The sequence below is a fragment of the Pseudopodoces humilis genome, chromosome 7 (assembly GCF_049639895.1).
Source record: "Pseudopodoces humilis isolate 2021_Gansu_Grassland_sample_001 chromosome 7, ASM4963989v1, whole genome shotgun sequence".
NCBI classification, from domain to species: Eukaryota; Metazoa; Chordata; class Aves; order Passeriformes; family Paridae; genus Pseudopodoces; species Pseudopodoces humilis.
The window spans coordinates 29,361,933-29,381,391 of NC_142206.1; the positions used below are offsets into that span (position 1 = coordinate 29,361,933).

Here is a 19,459-nt window from a genome sequence, read left to right on the forward strand (position 1 = left end):
GTCAGAGCCAAAAAACAAAGCTGAAGGCAATAATTTATTGTGCATTCAACTAAAAATGCTATTCTCCAAATAACATTATGGATAACATCCATCTGGTTTGAAATCTAGTTCTGATTATGCAGAATAGCTTTTGGCTGGTCTTCTGCTAGCAGTGCCAGCTGTTGCTGTTGAATGATCAACAGGATCATGTTGCCAAATAGATTTCATTTCTGGTTTCTTTCAACCCAAGGGAGTCTGACAGCACCAAAATTCATCTGAAGTGTGACTATTGTCTCATATCCTCCTGCCTGCAAAATTCTAGACTTATTTTAAGGTAATATTCTAGACACAAATCATAATACTCTAAAGCCTCTTGCTAGAGTATTACCTATATGTTAGATGGGCTCTTTCTAGCACTCAAAATTTACAACAAAATTATCTGTCCTTGGGACATGCTTAATGCAGAACAGCTGTGTAGCATGGGCATAGCTTCAGTATGTTTGAAAGCAGAAACCAGCTTTAGGAGCTGTGTGGTGCTGTCATAATGATCTAACCAATCTACTCCCAGGACACTAAAAACCAAAGCTATCACATGTACCAGCTTTTGTCAGAAATGTTGCTTTTTCATGACTCAGACACAGACATGAAACCTACATCCAGAAAACCCAAACATCTTTTCCCACAGATCTCTGATGACAGTGACAGGAAGGATGTTCAAAGCTGGATTTTCATTATGCTGCTGTCTCCTTTTAGGACATTGTACGTGTGATGTGTGTGATGCATGCTGCCCACGCTCACCCTCCTCCACTCAGACCACATCACATACTCAGGGCTCTTGCCTGTCATTTCCAGCTCTGCAAAGCTTTGCTCCCCTCCCTCCACCCTCCACTCAGCTCCTCTGAGCTTCTGAGAAGCCCTTGAACTGAGAAGTGGAGATACTCATGCACGGTTCGGAAGCACTGCTCTCCCCCAGCACTTGCACTTTGGGCTGTGAGTATCCATGGGGAGACAGGCAAGCTGTAGGGAAAATGAGGGAATTTGTTCCCTCCAGCTTTGCTCTTTCTTGGAAATCAACCTCTCAAGTATCAGGAGGAGAGAGAATGGAACGGTTTACAAGATGACTGACTTCTAGCTAATTAAAATCTAATGTCAGTGTTAACAACAATTGCTGTTGTTTATGGAAGGAAAGAACCATAACAACATTCCCTAGGAACACAACAAACTTGAGCACTCCAAGTAGAATTTGCTTTGTAAGCAGAAATCTGAAATGGGAGTTTGGGACTACAAAAAAGACCCCAACATTTAAGAGCATTTCAACCCAAATTACATTAAAAATTCAAATGCATTTCTCCCACTTCACCCCACCTTATCCCTTCAGCTGCAAGGCAGCTTGGGACAGCAGCTGCAATTCAAATCAGTCTCTAATTATTTGAAATGCTTATGCTCTTGCTTAGAATCAGTAGGTTAAATCATCTGCTAGGTCAAGTCCTTGAAATAAGTGCAGTTTGCTCACATAAGGTAATGGAAAACAACAGCTCACACCCTTAAGTGTGTGTATGTCTTTATAATGACCCTGTATATAATCAACACATCAGGACTCAATAAATCCTATTCCAGCAGCAGAAAAAGCCTGCTTGTATTACTGTGGATTAATCTCTCTTCTGGCTTCTAATACAGCTTGGACTCCACCCTCCTTGAGGGACCCTTGTCCTTCCGTGACAGAGGAAGCAGGGAAAGACAGCTGATTTTGGCAGCTGCTAAAGTCCTCTCTGCTGCCAGGGAGGAAAACACTTTGAAGCACATAAGGAGAAGTTAAGTGACCTAATTACACAGTAATGGGATGAGTGATTGCCAACAAGAAAAAGGAGCAGGAAAGCACAGCCCATCTGGGATATCCTTGCAGACTAATCCAAAGTCGGAGTTTTCCCAGCGTATTCATGGTGACAACTCTTCAATGTATTTCTGCATTAATCAAGCCTCCAGAGAAAAGTCTACACAGGTTTTCAATAAATGGGCAGGACTGGATTTGAGTGCTTTCTTTCAGGAAGAACTAATTTTAAGAACTCATATAGCATTAGAAAGCACTGACAAAAGAAGATGCTGGTGAGAATTGGTCAAACCTGAGCTGTCTTCTACCTTTGGGCTACCAAAACAACAAACACGTCAGAAAGCAGAGTTAGCACAGCCTTAGATGACAGAAAATTTATTCTCTCTTGGTGTAGAGGGAAGCACAGGAACTAGGAATGAAACAAGTTCAATCTACTGTCTGCCAATGTTGCGTTGCTCCCTTTTGTGCTTTGCCCAGTTCTGATAAAAAGGCACATCACATCTCTGTTGAGGGCACCTCAGCCATAGCAGAGGTCATCCCTTACCTAGTGTTGTAAGGCAAAATGACTGATTTGTCCTGACAGATCAGGGATGCACATCTTGGAAACAGCATAAGTCAGAGAGCTGCATTTTGCTGGGAACATTGCTGCTGTGTATTTTTCCTCTAGGGAGCAGTTCAGGTGGAACATACGGTGCTTTGTCAGTCTGTATTTCATAACTGACTAGCATGCACTCGGTTTTAAAGGTCTGCTTTAAGAAGGTCTTTTACATGTCCAGAGACAGCACAAAGAACACAGCTCTCTCACTTCAAATTAAATAAACAAATTATAGCACACACCACCCTTCCCTTAGGTATCTCAAAGCAGTTGCCTCACCCACCTCTCTTTGGTGCTGTGCTTCACCCATGCACCAATCTGGCTGCACATAAGCTTCTCCAAGAAGCAAAGTTGGGGTGCTGCTGAGCTGGAGCCAACCATGCTGCCAAGGGCCCAGACAGAGCAGACACCCACATACTGCACTTCCTGCTTGGTCACACACTCTCTCATACATCCAAGCTTATGGAACACACCAGAGAAGGAGATGCAGAACATGGAAAGGATTTTAATGTGCACTGGGTTTGCCCCTGCTGGCTGCACTGATGTAGGTACACTGGTATGTGGCAATGAAGGCATTAGAAAGAGGTGCACAATTACCTACCTGTCTGCCATCTTTTTGATTGCAAGCTTCCAGTGTGATTTGAGAACCAGTAGAGAAGGAGGCAATGGAAAGACACTTGTCCTGCTGTCTAATTAAAGGGTCACTGAATATCCACTCCTTTGGAATAAGAAAAAGAAAGGTTCCATTAGGATCCCAACAGTGATCAGATGAGAGAGAGCTTTCTCTATCAGATATTTTAAAAAACCCTCTATTTTTTGTTCTCTTCCTATGAAGGGCTCCCTGGGAAGACTACCACAGCAGTTGTCACCTGATCAGAAGTTTATGCTCAGCCTTGGTGCACTATGACCATTTCAAAGCCTGCAGCTGGCTCCCCTCACTGTCTGAGGTGTCTGATTAACCCTGGATCCCACACAACTCTCTGCTCTGCCACTTTACAGATTCAGGCCTACAAAGCAAGGAGGATCCTGAGCCCTGACATACATGATGTGCCACTGCTTCAGCATATTTCACACAGCAGACATGTTCTGTAACAGGTATCTGGGACCTACAGATTGTCAAGCAAAGCAACACACATGCAAGCATATCCATATATCACCAGCACACATAAAGGACAAGAGGATTCATTTTTTCCTTCCTCTGACTAGATGGATAGCTGATCCAATCCACTGTTACTACTAGACTTTCCCCAAGGAAGAAATACAAAGTGCGGTAAGTTTTAGAGATTTCAAATGGTAATGACACAGAGCAATGAGTCAGGTTAAATGGCACACTGAATGCTGCTGCAAACTAGCTTCCAACAGTTAACAGATGTGGGTATGTATTTCCTGGCATAAAAATACCCTACTGTGACCCTTAACTTTCTCAAGCTGCTTCCCTGCTGCTTTCAGTCACCAACAGAGTCTGAGTGCAGATCTTCAGCTTGTACATACCATCACAGCTCCACTGCAGTTAGAACTGCACCACATTACTGCCACTGGGGTCAAGTATTTAAACTCTGTGCTTTATACTGAAACACATCTGCAATACAGCACAATTCAAGTCATCTGCAGCTACAGCTGAGCTGGCAGATCAAGGAATTGTTTCTGATCCCAAAAAATCTCTTACCCACATGCCAGGGTACTAGCCAAGCACAGCACCAAAATGATTCTCAATGAGTGTCACTCCCTGAGTATTTAAGCACTGCCTGCTGAATCTGAGTGATTAAAACCTTCACATTCAGTGCCTGACTGCTGAGTCTGTTGAGCCAACACAACAGAGCTTTGAGAGATGAGCACAGCATCTTTTTCTGCTTTCTGCTACTATTAAAATCATTACAGGGTCAAATTCTTCCTTCCTTCACCTCCATATCAACCCACCAAGGCCAGAGATGCCTCTTCATTCAGGTAATAAAAAGGGTAGGAGCAGGAGCAAAGAGCCAAACTGAAGCCTGCCTTACCTGAGTGACAGGAGGATTGTTCACCGTCCCTTTACAGTTTCCCATGCCAGCCAACATATTCCCTGTGGTATCCTGTGCCTGAGACTCCAGACAGTTTCCTCCTTGTCTAATTATTCCTGGAATCAACTCTTTTTCGGGAATCCTTGAAGTAAAATGAGAGTTGAATGGTACTTCATACACAGAAATGTCCAAAGCACTTTCACATTTATAAGGGTGGAATTTGCCCCTGACTGAAACACAGTTCCCTACATATGACAGAAAATGAACAGTATCTTATCCACTGGAGAAGGCAAAAATCAAATGAGAACTTAGAGGACTGGTACCTTTTTGTTTCAGAAGGCATACCAGGATCTTTAGGGGTACCCTAAGCAGCTTAATGTGATGATTCTGAAATTCTGAAATAGGCTGTTTCCAGCAAAAAGCTATATCCACACTGTTTTGTTCTGCTTCTTTCTCCCCCTTTTTCAGTCTTCTCCTCAGCTAACACATATTCTTGCCTCACTGGTAGGAATGCAGGGAAGATCTATGCAGGCCAGATTACAGCTGGATATTCCAGCTTCCACTCACTCTAGTCACAGGCTGAGGTGTTGCCAGGATGTGCTGGTTTGCACATGCCAACATCACAGCTCTACCCAGGCTGCAAGGACACAACACTACCATGTCCTGACCCAGGGCAGGGGAAGCCACAGGGACAGCTGGTTCTGGCATTCCTTAGAACCTTTTCTTAACCACACAAACCTCTGCACTGAGGCTGTCCAGTTCTACTTGGCTCAACTCCCTCCAGACAGAGCATCCAAGGGGCAGAGACCAAGTCAAAACTGGGAGGGGTGTAGTGCTCTGGCACTTGTCTACACCCCACACCTCTGCAGACACCTCTGTTGCCCATGTCCAAGGGACAGCTGTGTGGGGCAGAAGAGAAGACAGACCTTTTGCAGAGCTGTGATAATACAAGCCAGTAAAACATAGGTTTCTTACCAAAAAGAAGAACCTCAAGAAGAGAAAACCTTTTGCAAGCATAAGTCTCTCTTTTTCCCACTGCTGTCAAGGCTCATCTTCCCATTGTGACCCACCTCCCAAATCCTTCAGAGATTTTTACAAGCGAAGAGCTGACTCACTTGAGCTCGGGGTAGACATTCTCCAGGTACCATTGGAAGGATTTACAGTTCAGTTTGTGTCTCAGCTCCACTCGGTCTGCAACACTGGAAACACAGGCAGTTTGCTGAGAATAAGGCAGTGAACAGGAGGGAGGGGAACAATGAAGATTGGCCAGGATGTTTGAGGGAAATTACATGACTGTTTTCCATTACTCATTCTCCCATGTAATTGTTGCTGGGTTCAGAGCACTAGCAGTGACCTGAGGTGAAGAGGAGGAGAGGGACAAGCGGCAGAAAATAGAAATGGAAGACAAACACCTTCAGAGAGCTGTTCTTGCACTTCCTTTGGCTCAGAGCAATGGCAGGGCCCAGGTTCTACCTTGTTAAATAATACATTGCAGTAAAACTGCTGTAAGATCAGGAAAGCTTCTTGGTGCCCCTGTAGAGGCATACCATGAAAGCTGCACAGCAATCAACTGCTGAAAAGGCCTAAAAAAGTGTTTGTGCTCAGGTACATACAGATGATTCATCTGTGTGTGCTAAAGCATGTCTCTAGCTCATGGCAGCAGGTCTAGGCTCAGGTTGGAAAACTGAGATCTGGAGAACTTCATGATTTGTTCTCAAGCGGTTTGGGGGAAGGGTGGGAATATAAGAGATTAACTCAACATCTCAGTAGCTGTCTGCTGTGGCAGTCCTCCCACTGCTGATTTGTTTGGCTTTAGCTGGCTGAAGAAGAGGATTTCCCTCCAGCAGTCTTACTGAGCAGCAAAACCAGGAACTCTTGTCTTTAAGCTATAACACTACATTTGTGTGTTGGCAAGGAATTTCAACTGGACCCTGTATACCTCTTCATCCTCAGCCCACAGAGGCCACTGTACACACACATGAAGCCACATACCTTAGGGGAATGTTCTCAGATTTTATATCCAAAATTGAGGGGAAGGAGGGTCCAATTTAGGCCAAATTATCAGTGACGGTGTCAAAGGCATTTCACCCTAAAATCTAGATTTAATACAGGTTCACAGAGCTATTACTACAGGAAATTGCCTAGAATCAAAGTCTTATGCTCTGCTCCAGATTTTATTCAGCCAAGACTGCCAGTAAAGGCATTAGGAAGTCTGTGTGAACAAGAACCACAGATTTTGCTGCTAAAACACATGAGCAATATATCCACATGCAATATGCAATAGTCTGGTTTCCTTCACAAGGTAAAGCAGGGTTACTTGCTATGTGGTCCCAGCCCAGCTGCTGCAGCCAGCACAAGGACTGAAATTAGGTAAGCAAAGCTATTTTTATGAAGATATGTAATGCATCATGATAATAATGCCAAGTGTACAGCAAGAAAAGTGACCTGGTTGTCATAACTAAGTAGGAGATGCATCATTATCCTGTGCACACAGCCACACCTTTGAGATACAACCACATTTGCCAAGTCCTTACACTGATACAATAGCCTTTTGTTCGCAGGCAGATAAAACCCACAGAAAAACAGCACTCCTGGGATTTTTACATTTATTTGGGCGTCAGGGGTTTGAGAGCATAGACAACAAGCTCTCCACTCATCCCAGGTTTGGTGTCCATCAGTGATTTCTGGGTCACAGAGAACTGTTAAGCTGATAACAGTGAATCCCATGTGGCCTGAAGACACCTTTAGCAAAGGTGCTGTAAGAGGCACAATTCTACAGATTGTGTTTCTAAATCTTACCATTGGCCATGCTCTCTCTTGCCCTACAAACCAGGCAAACTACCCTCTATCCGTCAGGAAAGTGGGGAGTGCACCAAGTGCAACATGCCCCATGTGCCAGCCAGCCGTGGGATTCTGCATCTGCACAGAAACTTCAGATCAAGCTCAAGATATAGCTCACATTTCCACAACAGCTGCATGCTGTGATAGAAAAATATTCCTGCCTGTACACTTAAAATGTCTGGTCTTTTAATTTCATTATAGATCCCTTTGGCCTTCTGCTAACAAATGATTTATGCAGTGTTACTAGGGAAAAAATAAAGTGAATTAGAAGCAAACTTCATTAGCCAGACACTCAAGCTGCAACCTTCCTGGCAAGCCAGGCATTCAGATCACCTCTATTTCTCACATTTAGCTGCAGAAAAGACCTAAAAACTATTGTTTGCTACCAAGGGATTTACCAGAGCCCCCCTGGCAAGGTCTGGGGCAGCTTACCTTCCAAAGGACTTGCCAATAGCCGACGGCCGGGCCTCATAGTAGTACTGCTTGTATTCATCCATCCACACCTCTGCCGTGCGCTTGGTGTTCCTGCATGGGCATGAGCAGATGCTGTGCTGAGGAGATGCTTTGCTGCAGAACCTGCCCTCCCAGCCAGCAGGCACTGGGTGGGCAGATCCAAGGTCTGTCTGCCAGGAGGGATTGGGAGACAGTCCCAAACACAAAACCGAGTAGGCAGTATGGATGGATAGAGATGGAACGTGTTAAGTCTACAAGGCTTTGCAAGAACACTTCAGAAGTTAAAAGTTTAACAGCCATAGTTTACCATGATTTTTTCACACATACCTCCTCTGCAGGGCCTGATTGTCACCATCACACTCATTTACGGTATCCCTTCTCCCAGACTAGAGTAACGTTAGGGGATAATTCAGCTTGGAAAGCAGCACTGTCTAACCCCTAACCTCCTGGCCAAATCAAACCAGCTTCGTTTTAGGTCATGTTATTCAGGGTCTTGACTGGTTGAGTTTTGAAATCTCCAATGATGGAGATTTCACCATCTCTCTGGGGCCCTGCAGCAGTGCTTGACCACTTTCGTTGTCAAGCACTTCATCTCATCTCTTTTCTCTTCCCATCTGTCCTGCAGTAGAAATTGTCCTCAGGGTTTATCTTAGAGCATGTACAGCTCAGAGACAACAGAGATGTCCAAGGGCTGCTGATACCCACGCACATGTCACAGGGCAGCATCTGTGAATGGCCAGGGTGCCTCTCTGGCACACTGCTCCCCACCCCCCACCAGAGACTGAGAAGGAGTAAGAGACACTAATACAAACAGCAGAGAAGAGAACAGGTTTTGTTCACAGAAAACATCAACTCATCCTTCCATGGAGAACAGATGCTCAGCCAAAAGCTGCTCTCCGTTACCAGGCAAAAGCACAACAAAGAATTCAGTTATTTAGACATGCCCAACACAAAGGGGGCCTGGCTGCTCCCAGAACTACCCGACACCTACTTGATGTAAGTCAGCGCGTTGCCCTCAGGGAAGTCATAGGGATGGCGCTTCCTGAACACGTGTCCCACTCGACTGCAGGGAACAATCTCCAAGCTGCCCCCACACATCCACACTCGGAAAGAGAGCTCTGGAAGAGACCCCAAGAGTCATACAGCTGCAACAGTTCCAAGAAGGGCGATTTTCTTACCCCACTGCCCTAGGTGTATTGTCTGCAACAGCAAAATCAGGGAAAGCAATGCCATGGTGAGAGCTGAGAAACTGTCCTCCCTTTGTTAAAATGGAGGCAACCATTGGCTCAGGGACTTCCAAGCCTTCTCCAGTCCTGCTTCTCTTTGGTCTCATTTCAGTGAGACACCTTTGCATTTGACCAGGTCTTCAAGGTTGCTCAGGATGTCAGGCCCTCAGGATGGCATCTGGCAACAGACTGAGACCACTCCCCCCACACACACCCTGTTTCAGATTTCTGTTACTCATCCCTACACATAGATGGAAATAAAAAGGAAGAATTTACAGTGTAAAGCAAATCACGTGAGGAAGAAAAGGAGTTTAGACGACAAGGGGAAAGAACAGAACAAAACGAAGGTATAGAGGGAGTCAATGTCTAGAGCTAAGTCCTCTCCCTCTATGTTATCCACCCAACAATAGTTCCTTCTTCTCATTTTGGTTGGCTCTAGTACTAATGAAATACGGCATCTGACTGTGTTGCAGTTGCCTCTGCTGGGGGAACTGCCCAGAGCAGGTACCAATCTCATATAGTATGACTATGAAAATACAGAGAGAATCCTGCTACTTGAAGAAATCCACCCTATCCTGAAGCTAGATTCAACATTTTGTTAAAGGATTAGAAGAGCATGGAGCTTTGATGTGCAGGCATTTATTTGCATCACAGAAGGTATGTGACCTTGCTTAAGCTTATGGGTCTGTCCTCACAAGTTTAATCACTGCCAGACCAGAGGGGTTTTCCACTTTCAATTCATGTGGTGATGAAAGAGAAGGAAGAAGGAAAATGAAAATTAGATGGGTGGTTTGGTAGTCTTTACCAAAAGGGCTTCAGATTGTATTGCCTGATTACTTAAAAAACATTACTCAGTTGGGATCTCCCTCCAGTAATGCCTGATTTATGTGGCTCTGATGCTTAGAAATTAAAAATAAATTATGTATCCTGATCTAATGGATGTTTGAAACCGTGTACACACACTAACATCTTCCCAACTTTCATCTTTCTCCGTAGCTTTCCTCTCTGCATACTGAGAGGTAGTTCAAACAGTGAATTTTACGGTGGGGGGAGATGGTGTATTTAATGTAGCGTCTCAGTTAAAAAAACCCATTTGATTAGACTGTATTTTGTAGTATTTCTTACTAGCTCTTTTCTCTCCTGACTCTTATCCAGACCTAATTATTTTCCAACTCTTTTTAACAGGGAGTTCCAGATTTGAAGAGAAGAAGGGTTTTTTGAGACAAACAAATAAATAAAAAAAAACCCAAGACATAAGTTTCTGTCTGGTGATGTGTCCAAGCTGACATTTGCTCTCCTGGAATGAGCTTCTGACTCACTTTGGCCTACAACAAAACAAAACTCTCAGTTTGGCAAGTGTAACTTAAAAGTAACACCCATTTCCAAGGAGAGGATTTCTCACACCATCTTAGACAGAACCACCTTCTCATCTCATCTACAAATGAGGGCCTAATTCAAACAGTCCCCTCCCACTCAAAATTGTAATATTTAGTAAAAATAATGTTTCAGAACATTATCAATATTTTTCCTTGATCAGAAAACCCAGTTTTCAATTAAGTATGGTAAACTGTTTTTTTAAGAGGTTAAATTAACCATTCTGAATTCTTCAAAGAAAATTAATACTTTTTGTTGTCAAATCCAGGTTGGTTTCTATCCCTCTGCTTTCAGCAGCAACATACTTGAAGGAGGATGAGGGACAAGTGACAGGATACACTGAATTGACAGAAAAACCTCCTAGCAAGGCAAAACTGGCAAGCTCTGTACATGTGGCTGAGTCTCACAGCTCTGGCCCAGACACTGCCAGGCTTTACAGGAGCTATTTCAAGGAGAATGAAGAAAATTCTGTGGAGCAATTCTGTGGTTTTGATCAGCCCTATATGGAAGAAATGGCTGTGAGCATGCAAATAATTCACTGCTACTCAGAGCAGAGAGCTCTACTCAGCATCATACTACTGACATATGGACCAAACTACAACAGTGGACTCCCAGGTGGGCAGAAACAGACAGAGGAAAGGCTAAAGAAATATTCTTTCTCCATCTTTGGGGTTTACAGCTCTTACACAGTCACAGCTCAGAGGCTGGCAGAATGGCCAAGTGGCTGGCTTTGCAGCTGGAGCAGGGCTAGTGATGGCAAGGAGCTGGGTTTGGCTCTGTTCTTGAGGGACATAAGGGAGGGGGTCTTTATGCCTGGGTAAAGGCTTCCTGTTACTTCTGTCACAGTGCTTAGCTGACTAGGACTACTAGGACTGCTGAGATTCCAATGCCAGCACCATTTAAGATCTCTTTTTAATATAACAAATACCATAAAACTGAATCAAGGTCTGGGAAAACAGAGAAGACTCATTATTAGTTATTTTGTTTCTAAAATGTAGTACCTTGAGAGTCTGTTATCGGCCCAAAATATTATTTAATGGTTTTAGAAAGCATTTCAGAGAGAGGCAGCTCTCCCAGCTGTGTTCAGAGAAACAAAATTTCTTCTTCCCGACTATTTCATTCTTTCTAATTGGTTCTCCGGGTGCTAAGAAACATCATACAAATTCTTCTTTGAAAGGTTTTATTTACAAATCTGCGACATTTATGGAACCTGTAGAAACAGACTTTTTGGGCTTTTTTTGCAGTGTTAGCTACAGAGAGATCTATTTCAGCTGACTACAAAAAGTAAGGCTTTTATCTCCTCAGCTCCATCTGCACCATTTCTAAATGAATGCCCCAAATACTTGAGGTCTCCATGAACCTCTCTTCAACACTCATCTTGCTTTTATCATTAACACCTGGTGACATTGCGGCATCCCTTCAACAGGGCAAAGAGAAATGCCTGGAATATCTGTGCCACTATTAAGTGCAAGGAGATGTGTTTAAGTACCATGCTCTAAAACAGCATGGGAGTGGACAGACTCACATGCTCACATACACTGAGCCTCTGAATTCCTCAGATGTTTGTGATGCCCTAGCCTGCTTCTAAATGTTTGCATTCTGAGTCTATCTGTAGCCAAATTCCATTTACAAAGCTTGTTTTATTAGGAAAAATATCTCTCTGACCTGTCAAGCTGGGAGAGCAATTCAGATTTATCTGCAAGAGAAGAACAGGTATAAGAGGAGGCTGCAGGAGTGGCTGCCCACATCACAGCTGGGGCAACACAGGCTGTCATGTGAAGAACTGGAGGAATATTCTCCAAAAATGAGCAATAATGTAAATATCAGGAGGTTCCTCTTCCTTTCTTGTACTATGGAAGCTCCTGTATAATAGAACCTATTCCTGTAGGAGAGTGTAGTCCTGATCACACATACTTTATGCTCACACCAATACAGCTCTGACCTTCTTGGGGATTACCTGACCATGTCCCTAACCTTACACTGACATGCTGATCAGATGTCTCACAATAAAAGCTCTGGTAAGCAATGAAGACTGGGAAGTGGTTCTGCATTAGTGTGTCATTCCCTTCAGACATCCTAAACTTACCAAAATTTTCTCCTCCCCAGATGTCCATTTGAGTATCATATTTTCCCAGGTGGTTAAACCAGGACTTGTCAATCACAAAGATGCCTCCTGCTATAACAGGGGTTCTGGAAGAGAAAACAGAAATCCAGAAAAAATAATCACACACATATGTACCACCACAAACCTAATTTTAAAGGGCAGAAAATTTGTCCAGTCCTCACAAATCATACCTCATTTAAAAGAGAAAAATAGTAGAGCTGGAATGTGAGCCTGCAGCAGGTTTCTGAGATGGATTCTCACTAGATCATCCTCATGCCTTTGTTAGATGGTTTTGCAAGCTCTACAAGAGTAATGCTGTGTCTTTTGCATTTATACAAATAAACACAGTGTGAAGGAAGGACAGGCACTGTTTGATGACTGCGCTCACCAATTAGACATGGTGTGACAGGCTGCTGCATGTACTGCTCTGCTGTTAGCAAACTGATTGCTTCTGGAGTGCAAAACAGAGGCTCACAAATTGCACAGAGGAATTAAATGATACTTTCATATAAGAAATAGGGAGCTGTCTGCCTATACAGACAAGCACCATAACTTCAGATCAGGATTTGTTATATTCTACATGTTTCAGAGTACCCTGCAGTGAGGCTGGCATCAACTGTTCCAACCAACAGAATCTCTTTTGTCTGTGAACACGCAGATTTTGAAGGTGGGAGTAATTCTATGCCCACATTACTAGGTAAGATTCAACTTTCTGATCTGCTTTACACATGTGGGATGACTGTTTATCTGCTTCATTCTTTAAGTTTTCATCTGAAAGATGGAGGTAATTAAAAAACCCCAAAGCGATTTCTGAGGCATTCAGAGTGTTGAGTTAGGGAGGACACAAGAACAAACATATAGAAGAAGAGGTGGCTTGTAGAGGTGGAGTGCATGATAGTAAATAATCGCTATCCTTACAATATTCAGAGAGAAGTACTCTCACACTTAGGGTAGAGACCTCAATGTATTCAGAAAATAACATGAAGAGTTTGTCATCATCCAGTGAGCGCTGTGCCATTTTGTCCTCAGCAAGGCAGTCCCTGTACCCCCCTTGCCACACTGGTGAAGGCTTGGTAAAGGTATTTGAAGAAGTGTACCCTGTCTGTCAGAATGTACCTTATAGACTGAGTTGGGTCTGTTCTGGACATCTTCTGCTCTATAGGAATCTGTTCCCACTTAAAGTGAAGGCTCCAGTCAAACCCTGAAAAGGAGAAAGACATGCCACATTTATTTTCTTATTGTAAAAAAAGAACTACCAGCTTCAGTGATAGTCTGCACCTTTATGTCACAGGCTCTCCGTATGTTCCTTCCCTGACCTCCCTCACAGTCTACCCAAAATGGCAATAGCCTATCCTAATATAAACCTCACCAGCTTCTGTCTTTCATTCCTTAGCATTACAGACCTCTCCTCAATTTCACTCCACACCTTCAGGAGAGTGTTGTCAGGCTGAGATGTAATTGTATTCTGGCCAGTTTGTTTTACCAAAGGCAAACCCTGTCTGCCAGAGTTATGAGGCTTTAATGAAGGACTTTGTGGGATGTGACATATTCTGGGAGCAAAGGCCTGCAGATCACTGTAACCACCATGTCTTTCAAGACTACCATGTACTTACAGATGGCCTAGGGTGGATAGTGGAGCACAGCAGAGTCGCTAACTTTATACCATTGTTAAGGCCAGCCAAAGGACAGGTATCCTTTGGCTGGCAAGCAGTGCAGAAGTGAGCCCCAGCCATAAAAGATGCAGAAGGGCACCAGGAAGTGGGGTGAACATAGGAACAGCTGCAGAGGGTTCAGCTGTAAGGGGACAGGTGTCAATGCTTTTCAGAAGATGCCACAAGATAGCCTGGGAGATCAAAGCAGCAACTGGAAGTGTCTGCCAGACTCCAGAGTACTTGTAGCATAGTAAGGACACAGTGAGATATTTAATCAATTAATGCAGTTCTGAAACTGCTAAATGTTATGACAGTGATTCAAGTTCAAGAGGAAAATACTAATTGAGTTTAGTTCTAACTCTTCAAAAGATCTGACTTTTCAAGTTGCAGAGAAAAAGGGACAGATAACCTGTCAGGAAAGATCATTACTCTGTTTTCTTGGCAAGCTGAAGAGAACACAACTTATTTATCATGCACCATCCCTCAGGTCTAACTTACATAGGCCATTCCTTATACCCACCTCCCCTCAAATCTGCTGATGCTGCCAGGTAGGCAAAATTATCCAGGCTGATAACATCAATGATTGGACTCACCACTCGGGTATAATCCTGAGAGAGAGAGAAAGGGGGAAAAAAAAAAAGTCAGGCTTTCTTGAATGTCCGGCAAAGCTGTCAGAGATCAGGAAACACAAAGCTGCACATGTAAGTCTTTGTCTGGTTTCTCCAATATGGTTCTGGTAGCTGTGCAAGGCATCTGTGGCCACTACATCCAAACATGGAGATGGTGGGTACTAGCCAGCTGCACTCCATGGATGTGGGGAATGGAGTCGGACTCCAACACCTGGGAATGCTGCTAAGAAACAGCTCTTTATTTCCTGCCTAAGTCACAGGGCATCAATCACTGTCCCAAGGGTTTTGTGCTTGCTTTTAATATCTACTGACAGCACACCTTCTGCTCAGCCATCCTTGAATTAACTCATTATCATCGGCCTAGAAATTATTAAACCCCTAATAAAGCATTTTCCTAAGAAGTGCTATGAATCAAGACCCCACATTTAAGATTCATAGTGCAAACTTCATAATAGATATGACACATTGTATACATTATAATATCAAGATATTGTGAGTACTTTATTGCCATTAACGCGTATAGACATTTCCAGTTTTGTTTTGGAATCCTTTTAGTAAGTAGAAGTTGAACAATTTTTCAACATCACGAGACAGGGCATTAAAGACAGTGTTGTGACAGCTGACATGTAAGATGAAACAGAGCTGGCAAAGCCAGAAACAGCACCTTATTATTGGACAGCTGCCAGCATTCGTGCCTTTCCTATCAAACCTTCATTTTGTGCCTTGCAGTAGTTCCTCATGATGTACACTTGGCTAGGATGGGACATCCTTGGTAAGAGGATTCATGTACTTTCCCCTCTGAGCTGTGATGGTTGCCCAGCCAGAGTGTGTCTGCCCACTTTGAGACTCCAGCACCCACCTGGCAGCCTGGTATGCCAGCCACTGCTCCAACCAATCAGTGCCAGGACTGGCTAGGGCAGGACTGAAATCTGAAATAGGATGCACATCAGAAATGTAGGAAGTAGGTCAGAAATAGGTTGACTTGAAATCTGCTCACTAAAAAATTTGCATACTAGAGTTAGCACACATTGCAATTTAGCATTGCAATTTAGATATTTCACTAAAGAAATAAGTGAGGTTCTTTCTGCTTAGGAGCCCCTATGCTGGTGCTGCAGCTTGATTTATAGACTAGTAAGTAAACTAAACATTTATGGACTTTATTGAACAAGAATAAAAAGCAGAAGCTTTTAATTCATCAATTCTGAAGTTTCACCTTCTTCTGATCCTTCATATTAAAGTAATCAGACATGCTTACAAAGCATCATTAAAGCTTCTACCCCTTCTCCTAAGGCCCATTACTTCATGGGACCCTCCTTTCAGAGGGGAACAATCACAGCCACTTGCAAGCAGGGCTTCTCCCATGACCTCTCCCCTGCCTTTTCTTACAGCAGAGCTGTATGGTCTCTCCCTCCAGCTCTACAGTGCAGTCAGGGTGACAGCTGCTAATATTTCCACCTCATTTTCATTCTTCCAGCCTTGCATCAATCCTTTGCCAAGTGAACCATCAAAGGGACATCCCTGCACTCACAGGCAGGTTCTCTGTGATAGGAAGCTGCCTGCATGCAAGTGATGTACGGTGGCAGCTCAGTGGGAACATTAATGGAAGGAAAATTTTGGCAGTGACAAGGTGGGGGTGGGGGTGGGGTCTAGCAGCAAAGGAGATGGAAACCATGGAAAAATTGCACAACGTACGCTGCCCAAGGGGCTGTGCTACATACAGGTGAACAGGACAAGGAAACACAATGCCTGCAGGACACAAGAGGTACAAGTTGGTGGTTCCAGCATTCAGCATTGTGTCCCATCACTCTGCACCTCCTGCCTTGTCACACTGGCAGAACAGAATCCCATCAGGGATCTCTTGCCCGTGTAGCTCAGGCTGTGCTTCCTCTGTAACAGCCTGCCTGAGGAGTACCTTGGCAGGCCTCATTCTCAGCAGCTCTGCTGATGCATGTGAGGGCAGAGGATCCAACAGCACAGGACAGGCCAGCTCCATCCCTCCCAGAGTGGGACATGGTGCTCACCTCTTTCACTCTCTGAAGCATTGGCTGCAGCCACTCACTGTTGACTTCACAGTGACTGTCCAAGAAGGTGAGGATGTCAGCAGTTGCCACTTCAGCTCCTCGCACCCGAGAGCGAATCAGCCCTGTGAGGAGAAAAGGACAGCAAACAAGCAGGAAGGTTAGGGAAGGAAACATTTGAGCCTCCTTCAGAAAAAATACTTTGTGTGGCCATTACAGGGGAAGAGCAGGTGATTCTCCTTTATCACATCTCCACCAGGAGCAGAGAGCAGCTTTAGAGCAGGGGGACAGTCAGAAGAGCCCTCCCAGCACACAATGAATGACCTCTCCTGTCACTTCTGTCCATGACATGGAACTTCCACATGGCTCCTTGCTCTTCCCTTCCAGTCCTCCCCACAGACACCTGGCTGCTGCCTGCTCACTTGCTCTCCCATTGAGCACCCTGCTGCCTCCATCACCAATTCCCCATGGCCAAATTCTGCTCTCTGCTTTTTGTCTCCCTTACTGCTTATCTGCTTTATTCCCCTTTGTCCTTTACTCTGCCCTGCAGAGATATCAGACTGGCTCTCAGGTGACTCCTTACTTTCTTACAGACCATCCCACGACATGGGATGCTCTTTGTGAACCAAACAGTGGTTTTTGTCTCTCCTTCTAGATCCTTCCTCCAAACCTGCTGTGCACTGACAGCTTTAGAAATAAGCCAGCACATGTGACTCAAACTAAAGAGCACCTGGGAAAATCAGAGTCATTTATGCACGTAGCAGATATATGAGAAAAAACTTTCCTTAATTGTACTTCTTTATGATAGATATATGATTGTTTTTCCTTCTCCCATGTCTCCTACACAGCTTGGTTAACTTGCACTTGAAAGTGCAAGAGTTAGCTTGTGTTTAAAAGGATAAGACTTACATCTGGGTCTTTATTCATAAAGATCTTAAAGTGTGGTCTTGTTCTAGCCAAAGCCTCTGGACACCGCTTCTCATTATTTAAGTATTACATGAGAAGCCTGAGAGTTGATAAGCTGTGTTCTCCCTCCACAGAGCCTCCAAATGCTTATACTGAAAAAACAAACTCTAACTATAAGAAACAACATGTAAGCAGCTGGGAGGCAACCAGGGTCATGTGAAAAAGTAGGCAAAATCTTTGCACTTAGAAAGCTTTCCACACTCACCTTCTCGATGGGTGTTCCGTAGACACTTGACCTTTGGGATCTTGGTAAGGAGCTGGCAGTCCTCAGCTTGGGGGAGGCAAAAAACGACATTTGGCACACATGCATGAATTATTTGGCTTCATCAGAGAGCCCCAATTAACTGTCCTCCTGCTTCTCCATGGGAGGGGAAATTCTGCTTTCACTTAACATCACATTAATCAGCCTAATGGCCTCAATCCTGTTGTCTGTAGAGTACACAGAAGAGCACTGCCTGCTTGCTGGCCTCCTCAGGCAGCTGAGCCCGTGCTTCCCAATCCTCTGAGCAGCCAGGCCTCCATCTCCCCTGCTTGGCATTTCACAAGAGCAATGGGGCATGTGCTGCCAGCGTGGCACTGGGCACCAATGAAATGGAGGGAGCACAGGGAAGCAGGACTGCAAATCACTGAAGTGCCAAGGAAAAGAGAGTTCTGTAACATAAAGTGATCTTATCTGCTCTTTGCCCTCAGTGGCTCATCTGGGTATTTCCTGCCGTTTGTTCTCAGGGCAGTTTCCACTTGATTTCATTTAATAAATGCCACTGGGATGCGGCCTGCTTCCTTGGAGACACCACCACTTGGATGCCTGACCAAGGGCTTTGCTGGCAGCTTGCCACAAACTCCTGGCATCCCTCATTTACATTACCTAGGGAAGATGAGGGAGAGGAACAGTTACCTTCTCCAGACAGATACCAATAAGCACTGAGTGTCATCATCTCTGTTGCTGCCCTAGCAGATGTCATAGGAACAGCAAATTCTAACTTGCTCTTTTTTCTTGCTCCATCAAATTCACCTCAATTTCCATATTTGTTCCATATTCCTTTTCATGTCGTATGCCCCATCTTTTCTGCTGTCATCTTCCCACAGACTGAGCACTCTGGGGAGAACGCAAAGGTCCTTAGCCAAAGTGTACCTCTTAGCACGTTCCTGTACAAGTATTTCCATTCTCCATACAATGCAATCTGAAATACTGCTCTTACATCAACACTTTGGCAGATGCTGCATCATCCAAGGGAAGTGGCAGGTGCTCTCAATTATAGAGCATCAAGATTTTGCTGGAACTCTGTTACAAGGGAAGGCAACACTCTTATCTTGGCCAAGTCACAACTTCAGGTATGAGAACCTTTATTCAGTCTGCACGAGTGGAGCACACCATTCTGCCTGTAGCTACTTGCCAGAGATTACAAACTCTCAGTATATTTGGAGAAACTGAGGCAGGTGTTAAAGCAAAGTGTCAGACCTCAAACATGTGCTGAAATCTCTCCATGAAGGTGTCTCAGGGAAGTGGCTATATCCACAAACAACCAGCTGCCAGTGAAAAAATAAGAACTGTGACAGGATGGAGCCTTTAAAAAAGCTTTCTATTTACTGAGGAGCCTAAATGGGAGCTTCTGGTTGAACCCTGTGCAGAACAGTTACCAGAAATCCATTGCTGTTGATCTGGAACACTTTGCCCATTAAGAACTGAATTTTTAGGTGCAGAATGTGGAACACTTAGGATTTTTAGAAGTGCTCAGAAACACTGAAATTAAACAGCTCAGTACTTATTCAAAACACACTGTAAGGCCCTCAGAATCT

General features: G+C 44.2%; 1 protein-coding gene across 3 annotated transcripts in view; it reads right to left on the bottom strand.

Moving 5' to 3' along the window:
* GALNT16 (polypeptide N-acetylgalactosaminyltransferase 16) overlaps positions 1-19,459 on the bottom strand; it is a 74,296-nt gene that overhangs the window by 7,828 nt on the left and 47,009 nt on the right. For all 3 annotated transcript variants that reach the window (XM_088058045.1, XM_088058044.1, XM_014252165.2), the window contains exons 5-14: positions 17,868-17,933; positions 16,700-16,821; positions 14,570-14,657; positions 13,514-13,598; positions 12,380-12,483; positions 8,685-8,811; positions 7,673-7,765; positions 5,515-5,598; positions 4,400-4,541; positions 3,004-3,120 (exon numbers count right to left, since the gene is read on the bottom strand). In XM_088058045.1, coding sequence (XP_087914171.1) covers positions 3,004-3,120; positions 4,400-4,541; positions 5,515-5,598; positions 7,673-7,765; positions 8,685-8,811; positions 12,380-12,483; positions 13,514-13,598; positions 14,570-14,657; positions 16,700-16,821; positions 17,868-17,933 — 1,028 coding nt within the window. The remainder of the gene's footprint in view (positions 1-3,003; positions 3,121-4,399; positions 4,542-5,514; positions 5,599-7,672; positions 7,766-8,684; positions 8,812-12,379; positions 12,484-13,513; positions 13,599-14,569; positions 14,658-16,699; positions 16,822-17,867; positions 17,934-19,459) is intronic.